This window comes from Oxyura jamaicensis, chromosome 1, assembly GCF_011077185.1.
Source record: "Oxyura jamaicensis isolate SHBP4307 breed ruddy duck chromosome 1, BPBGC_Ojam_1.0, whole genome shotgun sequence".
NCBI classification, from domain to species: domain Eukaryota; kingdom Metazoa; phylum Chordata; class Aves; order Anseriformes; family Anatidae; genus Oxyura; species Oxyura jamaicensis.
Genome location: NC_048893.1, coordinates 181,394,410 through 181,420,956, shown reverse-complemented (window position 1 = coordinate 181,420,956; position 26,547 = coordinate 181,394,410). Strand labels below are relative to the sequence as shown.

At 42.1% G+C, this 26,547-nt stretch overlaps 1 protein-coding gene across 8 annotated transcripts in view; it reads right to left on the bottom strand.

Annotated features, from left to right (window-relative positions):
- STARD13 (StAR related lipid transfer domain containing 13) overlaps window positions 1-26,547 on the bottom strand; it is a 295,349-nt gene that overhangs the window by 33,551 nt on the left and 235,251 nt on the right. For all 8 annotated transcript variants that reach the window (XM_035324523.1, XM_035324532.1, XM_035324539.1 and 5 more), the window contains 2 exons: window positions 8,053-8,124; window positions 5,955-6,036 (listed from right to left, as the gene is read on the bottom strand). In XM_035324523.1, the coding sequence (XP_035180414.1) occupies window positions 5,955-6,036; window positions 8,053-8,124 (154 nt within the window). The remainder of the gene's footprint in view (window positions 1-5,954; window positions 6,037-8,052; window positions 8,125-26,547) is intronic.

The window sequence follows — 26,547 nt, the reverse complement described above, 5'->3', positions numbered from 1 at the left end:
TGGCACTTTGATTCACCTGAATGCTGCGGAGTGCCCTCAGTTTGTGTTCCCTGTTAGTGTGAGTGAGACCTGGCATTGTCCTGACATCCCATCTGAATCTTTCTCCTCGGTCTTTTCCCTGGGTTTCTTTCCCCTCTCTGACAGACTGGGGGTAAAGGACAGTGTGCTAGACCCCATCTGACCACAGCACCAACTGGGGTGCAGCCAGACCACGGACTCGGAAATCCTCCCTGCTCCCTTGAGCTACAAATCCCACAAGGCTGAATGGGAGCAAGAAGTGAGATAAATTGATGTCCGAAGGCTCAGAAATGCTGAGAAACCACTACCTCCTTTGAAGCTGCTAGTCACATCTGAGTCCTCAGCCTCCATCTCCCTCATCTCCATGAGAGCAGGCTGGAGAAACTCTCCTGACCAGGCCTCTGGTCTCCGCAACAGCCCCTGTCAGGTGATTTCTGCAACTGTTTCCTCAAGAGCTTAGAAAATAGCCTTACACTTACTGCCTATTTGCACTTGTTAAGGTAAAGAAGATGTAGAAGGAAACATTTTACATGCAGGAGTCACTGCTCCTTTCACTCAGTGTGATGCCACTTGCCACCTAAAACCACAGGAGCACACGATGCACTTTAGGAGCAGAATGAGAGGAAAGTGACAGCCAGTGACTTAACACTTTGAAGAAAGTGTCATGGTATTTCTATAAAAGAGAGTTTCTTCTTCAGCATGGAAAGGTGCAGAAAGCTCACGGTCGAACAAACAAAACCATCCAAAGCAATTGCTTTCCTGCTAACTGCATTAGTCTCAGCAGAGAACTGACAGGTCAGCTCTATCCAAGCGAATGTCATTGCTTAAACTGGAGGCTTAGAAAGCCTCACCATTGTGCTGGCTGCTTTCTATCTGGCTTTTCTGTGAGGAACTCACTCCATCAAAAACAAAACTACTTCTTAATGGGAGCCAGGGGCTCAACCTCAGGTTTTAAATTTACCCATCTACCAAACAACGGCATGCTGTTTGGGGCTCTTCCAATGCTGTGGAAAGATTTGCCAGCGAAATTAGAGATCTAATGATCAGATTTGTTAGCTTGCCTGGTACTAACAACTCCAATCAAAGCCAGTCTGTTTCGACTTCTTATGCCCTGTTGATGTGCCAGCGATGGCAGAAAGCTTTTCTCATCTGCTTAAAGTCATTAGATGACTGACAGCCAAGTCCTCAACAAATCTTTCAAAAAAACCGACCCAAAAATAAAAGTCTCTGACTACAAAAGGCTGTTACTAATTTCTCAGTCAAAGTGTGAGAAGCACTACACATGGGAAAAGGCTGGCAGTTTCTAATGTTAGCAAACACAGAATCTGGACTTGAGAAAAGGTAGAAAAAAAAACACATTAACACAAGAGAGATGGCTACATAGAAAACAAATAATCTAGGATGCATTTGAATGCTTTTCTGGAGACCTATGCAGTGTTCAGGAGAAGCCTGGAAAATATTCACCATAGTAAGAACTTCCCTGTTAATTGTATTTTTTTCTCTAGGTCATCACAGGTAAACACTATCTCTATGGTGAAACATCATCTCTATGTTAAAAAGCGTCCCTTGAGACAATGCTTAAACATAAAAGGATTAATTCAGGTGCCCAAACACAGGAGTCTGGAGTTATTTTAGATCCCCAAGAATATCAAGTCTGGTCTTCAGCTGCTGCAGGTCCTCTTGGTCCAGCCATGCCATAGAGAAGTCTGAGCTATCTGAAGACATCTGAAGTGGCATTAGATCCAGGTATTTAGGGCTCTGAATCCCATCTGCAGTGCTCTGCTTATTTACCCTTCTAGTGGAAGTTCATCAGAAGGAGGAAATCTCTGAATTTTGCATCCTGTACACCAGCAAGCAGCACATAAAAATAAATACAATCTTGCAGCAAAGAACAATCTGATTATCTGCAAAACCTCATGGGTTACCAGTTGTCCTGCCTGAAAAGCCATCCAGATAACGGAAAGACAACTTTAAAGCAACATGAAGCTCCATGAATTCCCTGTGACATATTCAGCAGCTGCTTCCAGCATCTGGTGGGGAATGTAGCAGGGGGTGCTGTCTGGTCTTGCAGGATAAAGCACCATGTCCAGTGGGTGGCATGGACTGGCATGGACCAAGCAAACACATTTTATGGTTCTGTAAGCTCCTCTCTGAGGGAAATCCTACATTATTTCTTTGTTTTATCATTATTCCTAGCCAAGTTTAGGTGCTCCATACACTGGCTTCTTCTGGTGTGATGGAATTTGGAAAGAAGCCGTGCAGCTCCTCATGTGGAGCTGTGCTGAAGACTGAACGCTGAATAAGGGTCTTCCTGGCACTGGCAGGCCTGGTATGCAAAGCTCATACTGGCACATCCCTGCTCTGCTAGTTTGGTGCATGAAGAAGATACACTGTTTTCCAGTCCTACCACTTTTTATCATTGCTATAACTGAGTGAGGCTACTCACTCACACAAGGTGAACCAGCTCTCCTTGAGATCAATGGGAGCCATTCCTCTGGCTTTAAAGAAGGGCTTTTCATGCTGTACGTGGAGAGCTGGGCTTGTTTCCTAACAGCATCCACAGCAATATAGCTCAGCAGATTGTGCTGACTATACGATCACCATTTCAAACTCTAATAGTACAGTATCTCATATACAGTGTCTTTTGGATTACTAACAAACTATCTAATAGACATGGATTATGGAAAAAGAGGCTGCTGGCTGTTTGGCACAGTTGAAATTTTAAGAGCCTGGTTTAGGGCCCTAGTATCACACTAATATTACATACTTATTCTTTATATATTGTCAGTTTATTTACATGAATACAAAAAGTACAACATGGCTTGGCTTTTCCTCCTCACCCTCTTATCACAGCGGCCACAAGAGTTCCCAGAGCAGAGTCTGTTGCTGCTATTTTGGAAATGACACAGAGATCCAGCTATAAAATTTTCATGCCCAATTATTATTTTGGCAGGCTGACAACGCTTGCCTGCAGATTGCATGGCAATTTTCTATTGTTCGTTACTCAATAAAATCTGAATGGAATCTCTTGATAGGAAAAAAGATACGCCTCTAACCCAAAGGCCTCCAATTTGGTCTTTACACTGCCAAATTTTCAAATGATATTGTCAACAGCAGGAGTGGTAGAATATCTCAAAAAGGTCACAGAAATCTTTTACAACTGGGAGTCTTAGGCTTTCTGACTAAAGTACTACCAGCTGCCTTAAAAAAGAAAAGGTTCCTCTGCATTTGTGGCTCATATTTTCTTGTATATTGCAATGTCACAGAAAACTGATTATAAAATGAGGTTAAGAGTCTGATTTCAATCCACAAGAGCAGAGAAATTCAGTGTTTATGCTAGAACTATTACAATTCAGAGCATTCCCGCTCTGAACTATAAAATTATCCTCCCAGTAAAACGGAGAACCCCACTTTGTTCACTCCCATGGCCTCAATGCGCTGTTAGCCAATGTGAAGGCTTGGTCATGCACTGCTTTTGAGTGCAGTGGGAGTTTTGGATGTATGAAGAATGGAAGTTTGGCACCCAACCTGGTAATCTGTACTTGCAGAAATAATAACCAACCTTTTCTTAGCTTTCTGTTTCAGAAAAGCGTGTCCCAGCCTGCAGCTCGTTTATGCCATACAGGCATGCACCTTATAGTAATGCCAACACAGAACAAAGCAAGGGTAGAAGACTGGCCACCATGGTTGGCCGAGCTGTGAGGATTTACAGTATACTGCAAAACTTGGAAAAAGTTCTTTTTGTAGTTACAGTAACACAGTTTGTACTGGGGGGAGTGACGGACACTGTTTACTGTTTCTGATGAACCTGAAACTTGACATTTGGCACAACTGCTTTTTATGGGTCGCTCTCAGTTAAAAGCTTGGAACTCCTGAACTACAGCAAATTAAAAGTCTGCAATCTGAAAACATGACTCTTCCATCTCTATAATCTGCATATAATGCTTCTCTTTCTACCTCACTCATGTAACAGGTGTCATTCTTTCTTAGATCTAAGCTGTTTAAAAGCACGCAACAAAAATTAAAGCAAATGGATGTTGTCTTCAGAATAAAACAATTCCAGAAGAAGTAACTAGACTGTCATGAAAACCTTTACCCTTGGATAAAATAATTTGGCAAGGTCTGTGTCTAGGCTTATGTACTGTAGGTCTCAGCAGTATCATTTAATTTAGGCTAATATAAAGCATTGTTGTATCAGTACATTTCTCCAGCTGCTAATTTATTTTCCAAAACCTCACATTTCAATAAAAGAGAAAAAAAAACAAACACTGAAGAACCTCTAGCTGTTCAGCTCACAAAGAAATCCTCATTAATGCAGACCTGGCGTAACCATTGCAGGTATATCTGTGAGTCTACAGAAAGTCTGGAAGAGCAAGAGGTGCTGTCGCTTAGCTGAGTAGATGGTTGGATGCTTTTGACTGTAATTGCAGGACTCCTACTGCTAATTATTTCAGAGAAGAAAGGCAGGGGTGAGTCCTAGAGCTATGCAATGACTGCCGCTCACTGTTTGCTTTTACAAGAATGGTACAGAGACAGGGATAAATGTATTTTTGTATAGTGCTTCAATGTTATGGAAAAGGGTGGGTGGAAGAGATTTCAACCTTCTACCACTTCCAATTTCCTAGGCTATAGCAAGGTAGTGCCAGACTAAATCTGTGGTATGTATGTATGTGTGGGAAGAAGGTTTCTTAGGTATGGGAAATCCCTCCTATCAGGTCAGTAGGTCAAGCTTGTAGTTATTCCACTCCCTGGCATCTTTGAGAACAATCACTTTTTTTACTACAGATTTCTTCTCAAACACAAAGGCTACTATATGCAGAAAGATTTTATTTTCCCCGTGTCTGTAATAAACAAATGGAGAAGTAACCTGCAGCAAGGAAGTTTTGGGAAAGCATTCTGATAGCTATGCCCAGAAATTTTCTGGATCCTCCAGGAAGGAGGGCAGCTCCTGGCCTGAAAAGAGGGACCACATTAACTGTCTTTCAGCCCTACTTACTATCACTCTAGGAAACCCTCTCTGCAGTCTTCCATCACAGGGTCATTATCCTTGCACACACAGTGTGATGTGCAATGGAACAGCACATACTCTCTGATGACTTTAGCCACAGTTGCAGAAGGGGAAATAGAGTTTTGTCCAGTTATTTTGATGCTGGTGTTGTGAAAGTTTCCATAACATGTAATAAGGCATGTTTGGTTAGGGGCCAGATGCTCCTTTGTCCTTACTGAAGTGGTGAGGAGCAGAACCCAGCTTGAGCTGAGCGCAGGAGAAATAAGGGGAACAATGCCTCTGCAATGTGGTTTTGCAGAACTACCGCAGAATTGTAGCTTCTTAAGTCCTGGGGGACAGTACTGGAGCAATGCAATGCAATACATTCATCACAGACAGAGTATAAAAAGCTAGATAAACAGCAAACACAAGCCTTCTGGGAGGGGTAGACCAATGACTAGTTGTAGTAGCTGTAGCACTGTGGGGTTCTGGTCTCAGTGCTGCTGGTGATGCCAAAAGGAGAGTACCAAGGGAATTAAGCAGCATGAGAGTCATGCTTGCTGCCAGAGAAAGTACTTGCTGAGTCCTCTCCAGTGAAGTTTTATCTTTTTTGCTGTGCTTGGACACAGAGCTGTTCATGTGCAACTCAAATACGACTCTTTCATTTGTTCAGGATTTCCTTGTATTGCTGCTGGTTCTTTGTTAAAATGAAGGTGTTTCAAACCCACTGGTTTTGGATGCTTAATCTTGTGATGTTTTCTGTGAGTGTAGTGGAAAAATTCCATTTTTTTTCAATAAGAGAAATAAATTCAGAATAGTATCATTTTAGATAGCATTGCTTAATTCACATGGATGAGCAAACATCTTTTCTGCTGGGCTGCTATGCTAGCAATAACAAACCAGCTCACGTTTTTACATTATCAGGAAAGAAACTTGAGGTGTCATTTACCTGCAAAGAGGTTCTACAAGGTCCTTGTCAAGAAAATCATGATCTCTCTTTACTGCAGCAATGTCAATGGGGAATTGGGAGTCTATAAAAGGAGACACAATATTAAGATGACTGCTTGCTATTCAAATGAAAATACATCAAAAATGCTTTGCATGTACTTGCTTACTTGAATCTAGCATTACTGATTTCAGCCAGCTCTGGTTCTCTTCCAGCTGTACTGGTGACCCTTTCAGTCACCTTATTATTTCTTTTCTCTTACATGTCTACTTGAGCATCCTGAGCACCAAAGAGACAGCGACATTATTTCACTTCGGCTTTAATAAGATATTCAATTGTTTGCTGCTCTTTCTAGTGCCTAACACAAACGAATGAGATCAGAGAATTACCAACACACGCATTATCCACATAAGCAATAAGGTTCCCACTCCCATTCCCATCAGAGTGAGTTTAATGAATTGCTAGACAGACTTTAGAAACATTTTGAGCTTTTTGCTTTTAATACAACTCCCAACAACGTTTTCAGACAAAGGGTTACTCAAGTAACAAGCAAAAAACGAACTGAATTATAATCCCCAGAACTTGCTAAAAAGCCAAACTAGTGTGCTGGAAGTTGACATTTGTAATGAAAAGTGACATGGCTGCAACACATTAGTGGGCTCCGCAGCAGCGGGACGGGCTCCAGCGCGGTGGCTGCGCTCCAGGCTGCCCTGCCATGTTTAGGTACCGCAGTGGGAAGCTGGGATGCGGGACCTGCAGCCAGCATTTTCAGACACTAGTGCTTAACATTTACATAATAGATGCCTGTAAAAATGACCTTGTTTTCACAGACGCTGGCGGTCTAGAGCGTGCAATGGCTATATGGGAACTGTGGGAGCCCAGCACGGGTTGCATTTTGGAGGGAACATCCCTTTGAGATCGGCAGGCAGTGAACTCTTCTTTCTTTACATGAGATACCCTGATTATAATGCAGACACTAAAGGTACTGCTGGGTACCCAGGGACTGTGATAGTGACATCTATGTCAGCTTTGGTCAGCCCAAGTTTATTAATGTCAGTTCCTTGCTGCTTTTAGCAGAGCCTGCCAGGCTCTTGTGGAGCCACCTGAGCATCTGTGCATGGGTCTCCCCAGCGCTCCCGGTCCTCGGCACCCTGCCCCAATGGGACCCAGCACTGGAGCCGTGCAGGACCTCAGTTGGCCCTCAGGAGGTGTCCTCGGCACCATGCTTCCCACCGCTCCCAGCTCCGTGGAGCTGGCTCTGACCCACGAGGTTTCTTGGCTCCATGCGTGGAGCTGTGCTGCCTCCAGACCCAAGCTGACCCTGGATGGTGTCCAGCGGGGCTTGGCAGAGCTGTGCTTTGGCTAATAAGCCCGAGCAGTCCTGAGCTGGCTCTGTGTCTCTGGCAGGGGGAATAGGCAGTTTGGAAAAAATGAGGATCAGCTGCAGTTTCCCTCTCAGCACTGAGCTACAGAGAGCAGGAAAAAAATGACTCCCAGTCCCCAAATTGCTCCTGCATGCAGCAGCAGTGTATACACTCGCCCTGTCCTCCAGGAAGCCACTTCCCTGAGGATGACTGTCTATCACCCACCCACTCCAGAAGCAGCTAGGATGGGGACATGACCATTTGCTTTGAGTTAGCACTGCAATATTTGCTTTTTTTTGCTTTGCAGGGAGAGGAGGACAAATGTAAAACAGCTCAAATGATTCGCTTTTGGTAACTTTGCAGAGTTTTCAATTTCATTTTCAGTAAGATTGAATTTTTTGGGAGCTTTTGATATTTTCAATCTTCTTTTTGACAGTTCAGGAGGTTTTTTTCTTAATATTTTTTAAAGACCTTTTTTTTTTTTTTTTTTTTTTTTTACTTCTTTTGTTAACCTCTGAGGTTTACAAAAATTGTGTCCCCCTCTTTTCTTCCACAGCCGTGAAGGCAAGAATCTCACTTTTCTTTAGGCATTCATAGGACTCCAGCAGCTGAGGCTTTGTGAAGCAGCCAGACACGGCGATAACTCACTCAAATGCAGAGCTGGCCGACTGCAAGGTCTCCTGGCAAGGACCCAGTGCACTTTCAGTACTGCACAAAGAGCAGAAAAACCTACTTACCCTCGTAGAACTGAGCATACTGGGGAAATCCAGCTGCACGTAACCAGTCACACGCTTCCTTTGCTTCAATTTCTGAGGAGAAAAAGAGAAAATTCACACGTTGTTATTTTGCATTAGAAGCTCTTTGATTACAAGAAAATAGCAAAGAGACTTGGTAATAGCTGCTCCCTGCTTAAGAGCATTGTTATCGCTCAGAAGTATTTTTTCATGGCATCAGAAAATAAAATAGAGCCCATCAAAGAAATCCACCTGACTCCATAGGGCTCTGGGGTTTACATAGCTGTTTGGCGCTTGTGATGAAGACACCAAAGTTTTAATCACCTCCACGAGGACGGAGAGCTGCTCAGCCAGGTTTGTCGTCCTGTGTCCTACCCTTCCCCAGGCGCAAGATGTTGGGGAGAGGGGAAGATGAAGAAGGGTGGAAATGCGAAGACAGAGAACCTGCACTAGGTTTTCTCCTGCTCCGACACTTCTTGCAGAAAAAAATCACACGTGAAAGGCACTGAATGGTCTGGACAGGGCTAGTGTTACTGAAGGGAAATTGCCCAGGTAGCATGCACCTTCCTACCTTTAGGCATCTGAACTCAGTTATGTAGAGTCCCTCCACAGTCATTAGAGAGACAGTTACTTGCAAAGGGTGATTCATTTCACCTTAAAGTAGTGTCTAAAATAGGCGGGATAAATCACTTACTGACAAGGCCTTTCTCTTGTGGCTGTTAACAGAGGAAGGATAAACCGCTGCAGGTATGTCTATGCATCTAGATGGAAACAGAGACAGTGACTGGCAGTAGCTTCCAGCACTGCACCCCAGACCACTCGCTCTTCTTTCATTTTAATCCACTTTCAAGCCTGTATGGGACTGTTTCAGTTATCTTTCTTCAAGACAAATCTTTTCTTGAGAAGGCAAGTACTAAGCAGTATGGAGATGAATCAATTTGTCTCATCTTCTCCCTGGTTCTCCACTATTTAGAAGAATAGACACGGCTTTTGCTGGACTAGGTTTCCACTTTGAAGCAGCACTCACTGTGTATGATCTATCCTGCCCTCTTGGAGGAGGTGCTGGGATGACCAGAGAACAGCATCTCCTTAGCTGGGGTGACAGCAGGGATAGGGGAGGATGAGGGAATGAAAGAAAACCATATTCTAGACAGTGACTGCATTCCCCGACCTCTGCGGTGACCTGTGCATGTTGTTATTAGGTTCACTTGATTTTTGCCAAGCTCCATGAGATCATTTTAGTGAGACCTGAAAGTACTGTGGCAGGCCCATCTCTGCCCTGCCACGTGGGCACCCACGCTGCCTGCATGCGCGGCTGCTCCCACAGCCACGGGAAGAGCAACAGAAAATAGAGGAACACCCAGATACACGTGGATTGTCAGCAAAACCTGGGAAACATTTCCTTTCTGCTCAGATCTAGACCAGGATCTCTCACCTGGCTGGTTCTGGTTTACAAAATCAAAGTCAAAACACGTGCCTGCATCTCTTATACTTGCAAAATTTAGATGTGTGTCAGCTAAGGAATGGAGTGTGCAGGTGTTGAAGAAAGGAGACATTTATGTTGCTTATTATTCGACCTGAATGGATCAATCAAGGGTTTGGGCACATTTGCAGTTATAAAATCTAGGCAGCCATAATATGAAAACCTAAATATAAAATAAGCAACGGAACTGGAAGAATAAAATCAGGCTTCGTTTCTCTTCTGCATCTTTTGCCTTGCATGCAAGCAAATGCCAGTCATAAATCTGTTTTGCACTAAAAAATGCATTTTTATAGATAGGGGGTGCTGGCATTAATTTTTCCCTGTGCAACCCCATTCAAACCATTTGTTATACCCCTAATGACTTTACCCACTGAAGCTCACCATAAAACCTGCTTTGAATACACTCTGCAGTATGTGACCCACACACCTTTTTCTGATCCTCTAAACACTGAACCACACCAGCAAATTTTGTTGTAGAAATGAAAATTCAGAGTGTAGGCCTACTTATCAAAAGCCCAATTTCCCAAAGATGATGAGACAGCCAGGAACAGCTCTGCAATGGCAACAATCATTAGCAGTGCTGAAAAGGATTTACCACCAGGTCTTCATTTGCTTTGACATTAGCTCATGTTAAGGCCAAAAAATGGAGTATGAAAGTACATTCAGTTCTTAACACTGCACAAAAGAATGAGCAGCTTACATAAAACGTGGCTCTCACTACTGCACATCTGTGTGCCGAAAGTACATCTCTATTATGTTCCAGTGAGGCTGAATATTTTTATTAAATGCTTGGAAAAAAGACAAGCCTTTATACTTTTTCTTTTGCTTAATTCAATCTCATGAAACACAGATGAATCAATCCCATTTCAAAATGTATTTTACAACGCATAACAGCTGTACGTACATTCTAGCTTCATCTGGCCTGGAAGCACAACTAACAGAGGCTGTGGGTGATGGAGAATGCTACCATTTAATGCACTTACATGCTTATCGTATTTCAGTGCTTTTTGCAGTTGGCTGCTCAGAAGATCTTGCTGAGGAATCTTCCTGCAGACCAAGTGAGGTCTAAAAAATCTCAGGTTGCAGTGGGTGAATAATTGTAGGGAATAAGCAAGGAAGCAAACTTCACCCCTTCAGTTTTTGTTGCTATTATTGTTTGAGGCTATTGTTTTTAGAGGCTGTTTGTAACACCCTGCAGCCCACTCAAACTCAAAATGATTGATGGATTAACTTCTGCCTTCAAATCTTTGACTCCATCTCCTCCATGAAGGCATCTCTTGGGAGTATTCTAATTTTCTGAATGATCACCTCAAAAAAATAGATTCAGCCTTGAACAAGATTTGCTAAATCAGCTTCCAGCACACCGAGTCTCAGACACCCATATGGGTAACGCCCAGTTACATCCCTTCTCTCTTTTTTAACCTAGATGATTACATGATTGTCTTATTCAGAGGACAGCAGTGCAATGTGCTCTTGGCCCAGCCAAAAGGATGACTCTGTGCACAGTGAATTTCTTCTGGTTAAAGGCACCTGTTCCAGCCATTCCCCTCTTGGCTGGTAATGTTGAGTGAAAAGGCACGAAGAAGTATTTGCTCCTTAGCAGAGACAAGAAGTGATTTCTATTATCTCACTCTGGGCATGTAACCCAAGTTTTAGCTCAGTATGCAATACAGATTTTTTTCATTACTGGCTATTGCAATGCACAAAATACAATTTGAGATGCTCAATTTAACATTGTTTTTCTGTGCATATGCTCTAATATTTGCTTTTTGCTACTTGCTAGTTAAACATCAGAGAAGACTTACTTGGGAAGAGATGAGTACGGCACCAAAAAGACCTTATTAAAGATGTCAATGAAGGGTTGCAGAATTAACTTTTGAAAGCATTTGTCCAGCTCTGCTCCCATGTCCAGGCTAATGCAGGTGTCAAAGGCAACCTGCAGTAGCTGTGCTCTCGTGGTGCAACCCTGTCAGCACCTGGAAAGCCACATGTTTGCAGGTTGTCAGCAGCACAGAGAAGGGCTGTCACACTGAGAAGAAATCCTAGATTTGTGCTTAATGCTCACCAGGAGCCACAGCTTCTCCCAGAATCATGTGAGCCCCCACCAGCCCAGCATCTGCCCCAGGGACAGCATCTCCAGGATGCTGCTTAGGGAATTAGGGAAAGTGAAATTGTGGGTGGCATGGCCCACAGTGCACACGATGGTGAATTTCTGCTTATGCACTTCCATTCTGCTCTGCTGACAGGAAAAAAAAAAAGTCATGGATAGTTTTCCTACTGCTTTCCACTTGCTTGGTCAGCAGCTAATAGCAATAGTTGATTTGTAAGACTAGGTGATAACTCAGTCACAAATGCTGACATGCATCAGTATGTCTCACAGATCTGGAGTTCTCAGTTTTTTTTCAGCATTTGGTTAAATCTTGACAAGAACAGGTTTCTCTTTCCATTACCCTTTTTTTACTGGTAACAAGTTATAACTGATGTTCACACCTTCAAAAGTCCTCCAGCCCCACTTGTGAGGAGATAGAATCACAGAATCATTTAGATTGGAAAAGACCCTTCAGATCATCAAGTCCAACCATCAACCTAACACTGCCAAGTCCAAAACTAAACTATGTCCCTAAGTGCTGTGTCCACAACGATGACCTTGATGACCTCCTCGTGGCCTCCATTTACCAGCTTTTGTCTGGAGGTGTGTGCAGAGTCCCTTGTGCACAAATGTCACTGCTCAGCTTCCTCATGTCTCACCCCAGAGGCCTCCCAGAAGTTGCCCCCTGCTTCACCAAAACCTATCTGTTCACATATGAAATCATCAGCTTTGTGTGATGATTATGAAATCATCAGGAGTGTTTTGTCACACTCCTCTTTGATCAGCCAAGCCATTGGGTGTTGCTTTTTTGTTCCTTTGGGATTGTTTCTCAATCTTTCTTCCTAGAGTCGTCCCACCGCATATTAAATTACACGCTTATCAGAAACAGTGATATCACACAATAGGGATTAAAGCGCAAATCTTTTATCCATTTTCTGGATTTATTTAAGACATAAGTAGAGTGAAATAGGGACCGAGAGGTTCACTTAGGAAACTTATCAGATGGTGAGAGCACCGCTGGGATGTGGCTTCAAGCCCATGCTTGGTGTCAAGCAGGTTTGTGCTCATGTCCCACACACCCTGTGAATGCTCTGGCTATTCTGGGGCTGAAACGGGGATGGTTGCTTGCAGTCTTTCTCTCTCCCAGTACTTTCAATCCCACACAAACCACTTGAATGGTGCCCAACAGCAGAAGGAAACTCCAAGAGTTAGCTGTCCCTGACAGGGACATCCTACCCTGCCTGCCCTCACTCCACTGACTCCTGCTTCCTTTCGTGACAGATCAGCGCTTGGCCAACCCTCTGGAGACGTAGCTCAACCCTCTAAGCTGGCAGAAAAGTAACCTCCAAGGGTCTAATTTAGTCCATATTAGCTGTATTTTAACTAGATGAAGAAAACCAAACCATGGGGACAGTCCTTCCTCACATGAAGAAAAGCAGAACTGTCTAAAAATCCCTTTGGTTAAAATCGCTCGGTCAAGAAAAAATCATGTAAGTAAATTCATTTTACAGCTTGGGACCTTATCACTGTCCATAAACATCAGTTATTACAGTCATTTAACTTTTCTCATCCAGGCATCAGCTGTCATCTTATTTCTGCCTTTCTGCTATTATCCCTCTGTCTCCTCTGTATTCTCTTTCAGTGTTTCTCCTTCCCCCCCATACCCCCATAATTTTAATTTAAGATTCAGATATCCCTTTGCATGATGTAGCAAAAGAAATAGCAACAAGAATAAATAAGGTACATAATTACCTCATCTATTGTGTTTATGTCAACTTTATGTGTGATAACCTTTATTTTTCATCTGCCTGTAACAAATCACTATTTATGCCCTCTTTTTTATTTCCCCTATATTGCTCACCACTTAAATCTAATTTACTGGGTTAAAGATAAAATATCTGGGAGTGCTAGTGAAAACCATTGATCAAGTCATTGGAAAGGAGTCTGCTTTATGGTGCAGCCACATCAGTGAGCTTCACTGGAAGCCAAAAGCTTGGTCTGTGAGGTAGAAAAAGGTCTCAGGTCTCTTTTTGAGAGCTCTCTTTTGCAACTGTTGTTTGAGGCCAGACAGCAACACCCTTTACTCTCAGAGTCCCAGTGGACCTGTGTGAAAGGTGAGCCAGAGACTACTACTGGGCACGAGACTTTGACCATCCCTTACACCTGAGGCACACTGGGGACAGCTGTACACACTGTGCAGGGGGAGCTTCAGCCTTGCCTAGCTGGCCTTGATGCCCCTTACACCGACCATGTCACAAATAAGCCATGCCACCAACCTGACATATTCCCAGAAGAGCACTCACGAGGGCAGAGTGCTTCTTTTCTGAAGGACAGCTCAGTTCACGCTGAAGCCGTATGAGAACAGGCCCAGCATGTTTCAGCTTTTTGCTGCCCAGGTCAAGATACTTTAATGGCCCCCCTGTCTTTAAGACACTGATCCATGCTCCTATTATTCTCATTTTTCAGATGGAGATCTGAAGCACTTCAAAAGTGCATGAGCAAGTTACAGATAAGGTTGGTGGGAATTAGGTGCATGACTCCCTTAACTACCCATACAAATATGGTGGCTATGTTACTCCTCAAGTACTAATACCCTTAGAAATTTGGTCTGGAGATTGCCAGATTTATGAAGTTTTGATACCTGAATGCATCACTCCATAGTCACCCAGCTACTACTTAACACTAAAGGCTGACAGGCTTCCACTGGGTGGCATTTTCAAAGCCACTCTGGAGCTAAGAAATCAGCCTCACAGTAGGGTTTAGGTGCTGAATTGTAAAAAACAGGAAAATATTTACAAATATGAGAACAGATGACTTTCCAAGGTCACACAGAAAATTCACAGCAACACAGAGGGTCACATCTACAGCAGGCAGATTGGTGTAGATCATGAAAAAATATAAAGCTTCTCATGTTCCCTAAAGAAAAAGCCCCATGCAATTTACAAAAGACATACAACATTTTCTGTAACATTTTCATGCACCAGAGCTCTTTAAAAGAAGAAATTCTTAAGTTTTATTTATAGGATGGTATAAATTTTTGTGCAAAGTATACTGGTGTCTCTGAAATTATTTAGGCTTTTAGCATAATTTCCCAAGAACTCCATTTGAGGGAAGACTTTCAGGTAGAGCTTTTCTGGTTTGCCCTGTTTCCTTCCACTCTGCAAGACTTTTCCAGAAGAATTCAAATGATAATGCAAAGGCAATTGTACCATGCACCCGTAAAATTACCATTTATAGCACAAATCTATCAAAAATAAAATAAAACATAAGCATACAATGAATTTGTATTATTTTCCTACACTATGGTGTGTAGTCTTCAATAAATCCTGGTAATAAGGTTTTCAAAAGTGGAATTTCATTGGAATTATTTTATATCATGCTGTATAATTACTATTAGAGGCAAGGTTATGTTTTGCAAGCAAGGAACAAATAAAGCTGTCAAAGCATTATTTTAATAGACATTAAGCTTTTGCAGAGTATTGTGGTACCAGTAATAATACAATAAAATATGGACCTTTTAAACTACTATGGCTGAAAATAATTCAAATGTCAATAGAAAAAAAGATCCTTTCAAGCTCACAAGTTGTTTCTTTCTCTGTAATTCTTTACACTTGGTGAATAATAGTCAGATGATGTCCATTCACGCTTTGACTTCTTAGAAAGGTTGAAAGTGAGAAGCATGATTATTTATGGACATGAAAAAAAAATCTCATATGCTGAGAGATGAAAAGATTGGGACTGTTTACCTTGGAGAGCAGATGAATAAGGAAGGGTTATGATAAAAGGGTAAAAAATCATGGGTAATACAAAAATAGGAAATTGGGAGCTTCTATTCACTTTGCCTTGTAGCACAAGGACAGGGAGATTAATGAAAAGGGAGGAATGAAAAAGAAAAAAGGCAATCTGAACTGATACAGTATTTTTTTTTAAAGGTAATCTATGAAATTCATTGCCAAAGGACGCTGGGATCAGGAGATGTGTGGGCTCAAAACTGAACTGAGTCTTATCCGAGTACCCATTGCTACCACCTCAGATTTGGAAAAGGATTCTCCAGAATAGAATAAATGAAACCAAAGTAAAGACAGCATTATAAGACTAGTTTTTCCTGGTTAGATGACCCCTTGTATAGCTTTTCCTTCTGAGCCACTGTGCTCAGACATAGTCTGGGACTATATAAACTATTTCTTTGATCAACTGTGACTATTCTGTTGTTACCTACTATGACCAAATGCTGCACAGTGCCACTGGGATGGGACACCTCATCGGCCTTTCATCTTTGTCAAGACTACATTTCCCAAGAGGAAAGGTGTGTCATTCTGGCCAGGAATTAGGAACTTAGCTACTCTTCGGGTGAAAAAGACTATGCTCATCTCCATTCCTGAATTAACATGATACTGGTTAAAACTGGTAGGCCTGAAATTTACAGCGCATTCACCAGGCATGAAAAGTCACAGGTCTGGAAAGATTGTGTCTATATTAATATTTCTGACATCTTGATCTCATCAGAGCTAGGCATATAGCGCACCACTTTCCCTCACTGCTAACAATGTGAAGGAAGCTATGCAATGGCAACATGAAAACAGGGAAAATGGTTTGCAGGGACACCTTTGCACAATGTACCCCACTCCACAAGTGTAAGTGAAGAGGTGAGTTGCAAGGGCTGTTAAAGCAGCAAGCAAGACAAGCCAGCAGAGGCATAGGGACACATAAAGACCTCAGGAGCAAGAAGTAACCTGAGGGACTCCTGGTTCAGAGTCATTAGCCTTCCTTCCAGGCAGACATCAGTGTCCCTAAGAGTCCTTAGCCTCAAACCAGCTCCCCAGGGAATTTTTCCCTTACGTAGATTTCTAAGGAACTCTAGAGGTACAGGGGATGACATGTTGGGCACAGCAAGGCACCTGCACATGAGAATGAAGTGAGGTATGGACACCAACTTGTCTTAATATTTTAAAGTCTCAGACGTAACATTAAAAACACAGCAACAATGTTTAACCAAGCCAAAGGATGCTGAAAAGTCATGTCTATGTTATGTGGTTCAGCTATATGATCAAACCAAGAGATCCAGCTTTTCCTTGAGTATCCTCTCCAGATCTCTGCTGTTTATCATCGTGATCACTTCTATTTACTGTTGATTTCTCTTTCTCCTCATTTTTTCTGTATCTTCTACTCCAAACTCCTTTAAAACTAACTTTCTGTCATCCATTACTCTGACATTTTTGCTACCCATTGTTCCACATATCCATCCACTTAATGCAACCTTACTCCATGCTAGTGTTTCCTTTTTTTTTTTGCCGTATTCCTTTCAAATTTCCTAAATCAGGATTATAAATCCCTCCTAACCCCCCAAATCTCTCCTTATCTTCAAATATCACTTTGAAATTGCTTTTCTTCACAGCTTACAATTGATTTGTACAATGCAGCAATTTGTGATGACACTAATAAAACAATAGCTTGCATCCCACATCTCATCTTGAGGCATTTTAAATGGTTATAAAAACTGATGTGAAAGTTATATATAGGGATCACTACATCCGTGGGTGAAATGCAGCTGCATTAGGATGAAATGTGGCAGCTGCGTAAAAGAGTGCTGCAGCAGTTTATGACAAGAAACAAAAAGAATTCTTTATCCAGCTGAAACTACTAGCAGGATTTATGAGCTAGATAAAATTCAAATTATATATATATGTGTATATACATATATATATATATATTCTAGAAGCTGACAAGGACACCAGGCTCTCTCCTCCCTTTCGTCTTAGGAAAAATACTCCGGTGTTGCAAATGGCCAGAAGTGATTAAGAGCTTGGTTCCTGTCACATCCTCCCCCCTCTTCAATAGGATTTATATTCCTTTTCCTGCCTTCTGACAGCACCCATGAGTATTGCTCAGCACAGGCTCTGAGGATAGAGTACCACCCACCTGTTCTCCAGCACCATGCTGCCCTTCCCACCTATTTGGCAGGCCATTCAAGAAGTGATGGGTTTAGCACTGCTGACTTGAGAATTAACAGGGCTTTGATAGTGATGCATAAGTACTGTAGGTCCACCTAAAAATGTGTTTGGATGAAGTTATGGAAAATGTGAATATTTAAGGGCCCTAGTATAAAATATATTGTATCTTTAATGTGGAAGGAATATTATCAGATAGGTAGAGAAGGGGTAACAATCTCATCCTCTGGGATCTACTCCAAAACTTCTGATGACTCATAGAGTCGCTACAGGCCAGATTTTGAAAACAGACTTTCATCTTATGCCTTCGGGTTTCCAAGTTAAGAGATCTAGGCTGCATCTAAACTTCTATGCAGAATGGAGCAAAGAGTGGCCTGAACACCAAAATAGCTGCTGAACTCGTATTTCAAAGAGAAATGTTGAGTCCAGCTGGTGTTTAGAAAACCTTCAAGTGTATGCTCAATTGCCACCCACGTATGCTGTAAAGCATTTTTTACAACATACCAGAGATACTGCCATAGCTAATAGATATTAATAATAAGTAATCCTTGCAGCACTGAAACCATCTGTAGCTATTCATGTTATATTCAAGTTATGTATGTTCTAGTGAATCACTACTTTTGAAGAGTGAAAGAGCAAGTGACCGTCTAAAAGGCTGGAACGCAGCTTTGCAGTAAAGGACCTGGGCTTCCTGGTGGATACCAAGTTGAACATGAGCCAGCAACATGACTTTGCCACAAAGAATGCTAACACTATCCCGGGCTGCATTAGGCAAAATGTTGCCTGCAGAACAGCAGAGATTCAGCACTGGTGAGGCCAGATCTGGGGTACTGGGTCCAGTTCTGGGCCCCTCAGCATAAAGAAGACCTCGAGAGAGTCCAAAGCAGGGCCATCAAGATGAGGAAGGGGCTGGAGCATCTCTGCAGGGCTGCTCATCCTGGAGAGGAGGAGTCTCAGAGGAATCTCATCCATGTCCTTAAATCCCTGAAGGGAGGGTGCAGAGAGGACGGAGCCGGGCTCTGCTCAGTGGTGCCCACTTGCTGTAAGCTACACTGTTTTGCTTTTCTTCTTGAGGAAGATTAGCACCATTGATTTTAAGACCCAGAGAGTCACAGGAAGGGTAAGCACAACACAAAAGAGCAGCATAGTAAATAGGAAGCATATATGTATCAATTCTAACCATACCATTATGGGAAAATAGCCATATCTGAAAACTTGGAATTATAAGTATTCAGAATTATTTTCCTTCTATGTGGACTCTTTGATTAGATTGCTAATACTTTGATTACACTAGCAATAAATTCTTTCATCTATACACAAGGCATGTTTCTTCGGTGCACATAAACTGTACAAGGTGTTTGGTCTGGCACTCTGCCCTCGAGACCTGTTTTGACATTGGATGCAACAGATGGAGCAGCTTTCAGCTACCCCCTGTCCCTGAAAGCTTTTGTAAATGTCATCTCTTTCAAGGACAGGGGAGATTTGCAGACAGCTTGAATTCAAGCAGCACACAAGATGCCCAAGGTCTCTGGAGCAGCTTGACATTCGGAGGGCTCCCATGAGGGAGCAGTGCGGGTCTGAGCATTATTTCTGCTCCCATGGGGAATCAGAACTCCAGTTACAGAGATTTTATGTCTCTGGAAGCCAGGGTTCTCAAACTCAGTGTCCTAAGCTGGAGGTCAAGTTTCAGACTTCAACATCGTGCCACAATACCCATCGTGGTTTGTATGTGTGCGGTGCTGAAGTTAATTGGTCAAACAGTAATCGGAGCTCCTCAGATGAAAGGCGCAATGGAATGCAGGAGAATGCTTCATGTTATAATAGGAGTGAAAATGTAAACAATCCCCCAGAAGATAGATGTTGTCACAGTAGACTTTCTCCCTGAATTATGCAAATAAGCAGTATAAAACGTAGTTCCTTATCATCATATTAATTATTGTTTGATTATGCCCTTCATGTGCTGTAGATGTTCAAATTACACACAGGCAATCAGATACACATCAGAGAACCTCTACCCATCTGAGGTGGTCTTCACGCTGTGAATTTATATTAAACACTGAACATCACTGTGAAGCGAACTCCCCTTGGAGATAATACTTTGATGTATTAATAAAAAAGACTCCCCAGTTCTTGTTTATCGTAAATTAAGATTAAAGTAATTTTTTTTTGAGTTCTGAGTGAGAAGAGTAATTTGTACTGCAGGAAACATCGATAAGATACAGCACAAATGGAAGAGCTGAAATATTCAAGACAGCGGTCCGGCTCCATGGCTTGCGCACAGTGAACGTACTGCAAAGTGCCAAGCTCCCACCTGGAGTTATCAGTATTAGCTGCTGTTGTCAGCTGATGAACACTACGAGCAGCTCTGTCTTTAGATCCCACTCTTTCCTTATTAGCTCTTTCCATTAAAAGGCCTATTGAGAAAGACATTCTGTGCATTTCTTCTGAAAAAAAAAAAAAAAACAAAACCAAGACCCTTAACAGAAGAATGTCAGTTGTTCAGACAATCTGAAGAAGTTGTCATCCGCACACAACCCAGCAACACGAGGGCTGACATTATCCTAAAAATACAGCCAAGGGCTGTACCTACAAACGCAGATGACGTCCTCTGATTCACAACCATACTGTAATTATGATCACTCAAGTATAACAACATTATTAACGTTTCATCGTGCCTCAAAACTGTTAGCTAAGAATAATTATAAAATGAAAGCGAACATAATTAGTAGATATCTACATTATTATTATCATTATTATTCCTGAGATCATTAAACATCAAACACACATACCTATTAAACACTTTTTTCAGCTGCTATTTACCACAAGAATATTACTAATGAGAGATGCCAGGCTGTCTTCCTGTCACCGTACGAAGAAATGAAAAATCAGTAAATTAATCATAAGCACAAATGTTGTTTTCTTTAACTGGTCGTTCTGAGGTTGGCCCATCTTCCTTTCTGGACTTAGGCTGATCCTGTGCCAGTACACGATGTGACATGATGTGGGAAGTTGGCTCTGCCACGAGCAGGGATTGGACCAGACAAGCTCCTTTGTTCAACAGTTCTACTAATTTTAAAATTATTTCATGTGATGGACTGACAAAATACGTAGAGATGTTATTGTAAACTAAATTTTACCCCTTGCTTTGCAGTGTTGTAAAAACAGTGGAGTCACACTAGTGTGTGCTTCAGCATGATCTTGTCCAGAGCCCCTAATTACATGGCTATGCACTGATCTTAATAGAATCAGGGGAAAAACAAAGAAATTAAAGGAAACAATTACACACTTACTAAAAAAGGAAAATCTTCCGTCACTCTGCCTTCAGAAAGGCACCCATTTTTACAAAAATGTCATCCAAACATTTCTCTCGAAATGTGGGAAAGTTCTCAAACTAAAAGGCCTGCTGGACAGTAGCAGTAGAGCTGGACAGACAGTTTTCATCACCCATCACATGATGAAGATTTTGTTTAATTTCACTGAATAGATGCACATAACTTTTAATATCAACATGGCGAACTCAAAGAGCAGAATTTTAAGAATATTTAAACTTTCTAACTGGTAGAGTGGAAGCTCTTCAGAAATTTTTAAAAGTTAAATACTCTCACATGCCTACTCAAGCGCCTACACACCTTTGATTTTCCTTCATCTGATCCTGCCTTCTGACACCATACGACTGCAGGAAGGAGAGATTAGGACTGCAGCACTTGGGCACATACACATCTAAACATGCTTAGAAAACACAACGGGAAGGTTACAGAGCAAACACTTTTACCAACAAACTGAAATGTTCTTGATACCTGAGCTAAAATACCCTCAGGATTTTTCTTCACAGAAATCACAGTTTTCTTTTGCTGTCCCTTTGTAATGAAATCCATGCAGCTACAGAGCAACATACAAAAATCATGCTAAAGCAATTCCTACATGATAGCTGTACTTAAACATTTATTCATTCATACTGGAGGGAAGAAGGAACAGACAACTTGGCTGTGTTGGTATAGTTATTATTTTTAGCATTTTGGCTGAAGTCTCTAGTTTCCTTTCCATGCATATTTTTTATAGAAGGCCGTGGGGGTTTTATGTGCTCCTTCAAGTACAAAACAGACTTTTAATGTAGTGGAAATACAGGTTTTCCACTCTGCAGCTCACCTAGGTCTGTTTCCAGCTATTAAAACAATTGTACGAAATAACTGTTGCCTATAACACGAAATTCAGCTATAGCAGAAATAAGACTGGGTATCCACAGTACTGGCATTTCTCATTTCCTTACCCGTGTTACACCACAGAGCAAATGGAAGCCAGACTCATAGGAACCCTGTAATTACTTGACAGTAATCATTGCTAGCAATAAAGCAGAATTAGCAAAGAACTAATTAGCACACCACCCAGGACTACATCGCTCCACACTTCTTTTACTGTTATTTTTAGCTACGAGCAGGAAAGACATAAATTGTTCTTTTATCAAATTGCATGAAAGAGCTTAGGTGAGTTAGATGTTTGCAGTTATCACTCTATAAAGCTGGAGGCTGCCCTTCAGCTATGTGGCATATATTACCCTGGAAGAAGACAACAGGAAGGCTGGAGACCTACCAGAAACTGGGTCTGTGGAGTAGACAGTGCGAGACCCCAAAGCACAAAACCACTATATCATATGTTCATGTAATGTCTCTAGCTGGATAGTAAGAGGGAATATGAAAGGGTTGGCTGTGTAAATGTCAGTGGAATACAGACCCTTGCACTTTTTAACCTCCTGGCTGAATTTAAACTATTTCTTAATCCTTTAATAGTTGACGGGAAATCCATTGGGCAGTCTCAGTTGCCACCTCATGGGCTGGGTCCCTTTACTAGGGAGCTCCCATTACTAGGGAGCACATCCTCACCAGTCTGAATCGCCACATGCCTGCTGCAGGCAAAGATGGTTTTGTGACTAGGCAGTGCTACCAGCTAGATGTTTGGAAAGTAATGACTAATTCCTTGCTCAGCCAGACTTTCAGTGGGAAATGGCTCATGTCGCTAACACTTCAACACAAAATGGGGATAAAGGCTTTTCCTTCCTCAGGAAGGAAAATTGTGAGATGTGATATGCTGAAGTGTATGCTATGCTCAAAAATGTGCTCGAAGTACACGAGGACCAGCAGCTACCTTGTAGGAGCTGGTCGGCTTTCCTGTGTGCCTTCAATGATCGGGGGCTCAGATGTCAGATGGGAACATTTTTAGTGTCATTAACGACTTGGTCCAGCCTTCAGCTGATCTCTAAACTTAGTTATTTCACAGGAGCATCTGGCTGTGACAGACATAAGAAACTTGTCCTTCTAACTGATATTTCCTGCTTGGAGATATGAGTTATCCTGAGCCACAACCCGACTCCTGATCATTTAGAGAGCACTCACTAAGAGATCAATGGATACAACTCCATGCTATAGTCTGAGGTCAATTTAGTCCAAGAGAGAGGCTAGTGAAGTAAAAATAAACAAAAAAGAGATCATGGGATTTTATAAAAACCCAAAAGAGTGTTGAAATATTTTCTCTGAACACTGCAGCATTGCTGGCACATCTCTGTTTTAGCACTTGGTTCTTGTTCAACGTGTGCTACGTGGATACACCAAGATCTGTGTACGTACATTTGCCAAGCAGAATGACAGAAATAACATGGCTATTTCTGAAAAATGAAGTGTTTATGGCTTGCTCAGTTTCAGAATATGTTTCATAATCTTCAGCACTCACAGTGTGTCACTCATGGGCTTGCAACATATTCCCCCTGAACAGAAGCCGCTTTGTGCTCACCGCCGAAGAAGCATGTGCTGTGCAAGTGCCATACTGTATTTTGGCAGTAGCTGTTAGAAGTAAATTTACAATGGATTAAGGAGATGGAAGGCAACGTGCCTTTGAATGTTTAAAGAAGAGATGAGAGATGGCTGCTATTCAAAATCTTGGGGACTGAGGTTCAATTCGTCCGGCAAAATTTCCATTTGGTCTTCAGGAAAACGAATTCCTGCACAACGGCGGCCATCCTTCCCCAGAGGGACCGTGTGAGGACACCTCCCTGCTTCAGATGTCACCTCCAGTGCGAGGTGGGAGCTGTCCCTGGGGGGTACAGGGCCACCCAGAGCTGTGCCAGCTGGAAGCTCCCTGCCAGTGGCTGCGCCGCCTCCAGGATCGACTTGGGATGAGCCCTTCCCATCTCCGGGTGCGCCCCAGGAAGAGCAGGATCCAGCGGCCCCACTAGCTTTATGTCCCCTCCAGGTCAGGAGAATGAGTGTATGTAGCCAGGCCACGAGGCATTTTTGCCTGTCCAGTGCTACAGTAATGGGATATACAGATGAAAACAAAGATAGAAAATGGGTTGTGTACACTTCGAAGGGTAAGTATTTTATTTTCCAAGCCTAGCCTTTTTCTAGGGTTGACCTTGGTCTGCACTTTCAAGAATCTGACATTTTTGATGGTTTATTTCACTTTCAGATTTTGGCAGGGTCTAGCCTCAGATATGCCAGAAGCATGATGAGATAAGTTGTTCTCCAGACAGAAACAGAAGCAGAAAGCAAGCAGTTCCCTATAAAAGATGGTGTCTCCTGCAGATTTTACTGTAAAAACACCTGGCTTGGTTTTCAAAAGGAGAAGCCCAAATCTGACAATGAAATCTCAGCAAAATGGAAGTTAAAGATTTTTAATAACCATCTTAAGAGGCCACTTGTTGCTCTGAAACCACTGGTTAAAACTGAACAAATGACAAAGGTACTTTGATTTAGGAGATGGGCTGTATTTTCCAGTATCACTTTACTATGTAATGAATGGTAGCTAGAAATCCTGGACCCATGGTAGCCTGTGACAACTCTGTAATGTTTTCAAAGCTCACTTACTACTAAGTAATCACACTGGAGAACTGAAAATTACAGTTCCTTATTTGCCGGTAGGGCTTTATCTTTAAAAACAAACAATAACCCAAACAGAGCTGCCTGGACCCCGCTGGTTTACCTGCACTAGAGATTGTACAGGGAAGACAACGATGCCAAAAGGTGAAAATTATAGCTGTGATGCTCCATTGCTGACTCTGGATTTTGGAACAGAGTTTTGGGGTTTTCATTACTCTCTCTGCAACTCCAAGCAAAAGGCAATTACTAAAAGTAGCCTCAAAACTGAGTCTACAAAGCCACTATTTGTTTAATGCATTTCAAAGCATTTTCTCCGTTCACTGTTTACCAGTCTGGCCCTTCCTAAACAGGGGTAGAAAAACATAGTGAATGCTTATCACCTGCAAGTTCGAATTCCCTTGAAAAGAACTTTTTCAGAAAATGTGGTGAGCACTTCCAGGGAGTGCTGGAGGAGTTTTAAAGTTTCTCATGATGTTTTGCATTTTTCTTCTAAATGAACAGGAAAAAACTCACCTGGCTCTCATTTGAATTCTCAATAGACTTTAGAAAGGAAATTCCAACCAGAAGTGTATTCCTACACCTAAAATCTATGTGAGAACAATGTCAGATGCTTGTCTCAAGCCAAGAGCAGTCAGGAGAATGAGCACAAAGGCTGGGCCAGCAGCAGACCCGCTTGTTCCACATAATGTTAAGGGTCTCAGCAGAGGGGCTGATTTTATAAACCACAATTCAGTAGGATGGATCAGAAGCTCAACTTTAAGCTTGAATATCTAGTTGGCCTGTCTTCCCAGCAGCCATTTTGTCATCATGTAGAATAATTATTTACATGCACAGGGATCTCTGGATATAAAAGTTGGGAATGGTATCACCTATAAGTAACTGCACTGGAACTACTTGCCACAGATGATCCTGAAGTCCATGGAGAGAAAGACGTGCTTCCATTAAAATATTAATTCTGTCTTAACGTCTAAAAGAGGTAAACTGCCTTGTGCCTAAAAAATGCTAATTCTTCTCTAGAGACTATATAGAGAATATGAGAGGAACAGGCATATAAAGCTAGACACATTTCCAGTGAGATGAAATGAATTCTTCTTTGAGACATCTGCTGTTAATATGCTATGTGACTTAAGGTCAGCAATTTCTCCTATTTGCACCTGATTTTCTCCATTTGCAGTGATGGCATAAGTGATCTCTATCCGTGTTTGTAAAGGGATTTGAGATTTATGTAGGAACATTCTTGTGTAGGTGCTCAGTGTTTACCACAAATAGCAAGTCTTTCCCACACAAAGCATGTCATTGAATTAGAGTTAATTGACCTCAGAATCCACTAATCTCAAACGCAAGCAAGGAAGTAAATACTTGAGTTGTTCGCCCCGTCTGTATCTTATTCATCCATTCACCTGCCGGTTTCCATAGGGTATACCTAGGATATACACACCTATACCTCACTTACCAGAATTAAGCAACACTTATGAAGATCTGCCCTGTAGTTGACACTACACATTCTTGGTGTTCAGGTTTTCTCTAAGTATTTTAAGCTTATAAACAACTCCAAGCAGTTCTAATCTTTAGAACGTGCCAGAAAAATCTTTTTATTTTCCTAAAAATGTGCGCTGTCTCTGGCCAAAGATGTTAGCTCAAAGCACCGGGACAGCATAGCTCCTTCCAAGCTAATGCCAAGCTGAGGGCAGGGCTTCCCAGACCTCTCAGAAAGGTATCATCTCCTCTTTCCAGGGCTGTAAGAGCACTGTTCCTGGCTCTCCTTTGGCTTAGTAAGCCAACCGGTTGCTCAGAGCACGACGGACACTAGTATGCAAACACGATGCGGGCAGAGCCTCACCAGAAGACTCTTGTGATTGATATGAGGACAACATAACGAATTTGTAGACGTATAGCCCTGCACCTTGCTCCTTTGATTGTACTTTCCTACAACTGTTATTGATCACATTCTTCCCTGAGCTTTTCTTCTTTTTCAGTTTAGACGCTTTTGGAAGAAATGTTTAATAGCGACTGGTTTGTGCCATCCCTCTTCGGCACGCGGTGTTACACAAGCAAACAAGGAACACGATGTAACGCCACAGCAGTAGATTTCACTGAGATCCAATTGTACTC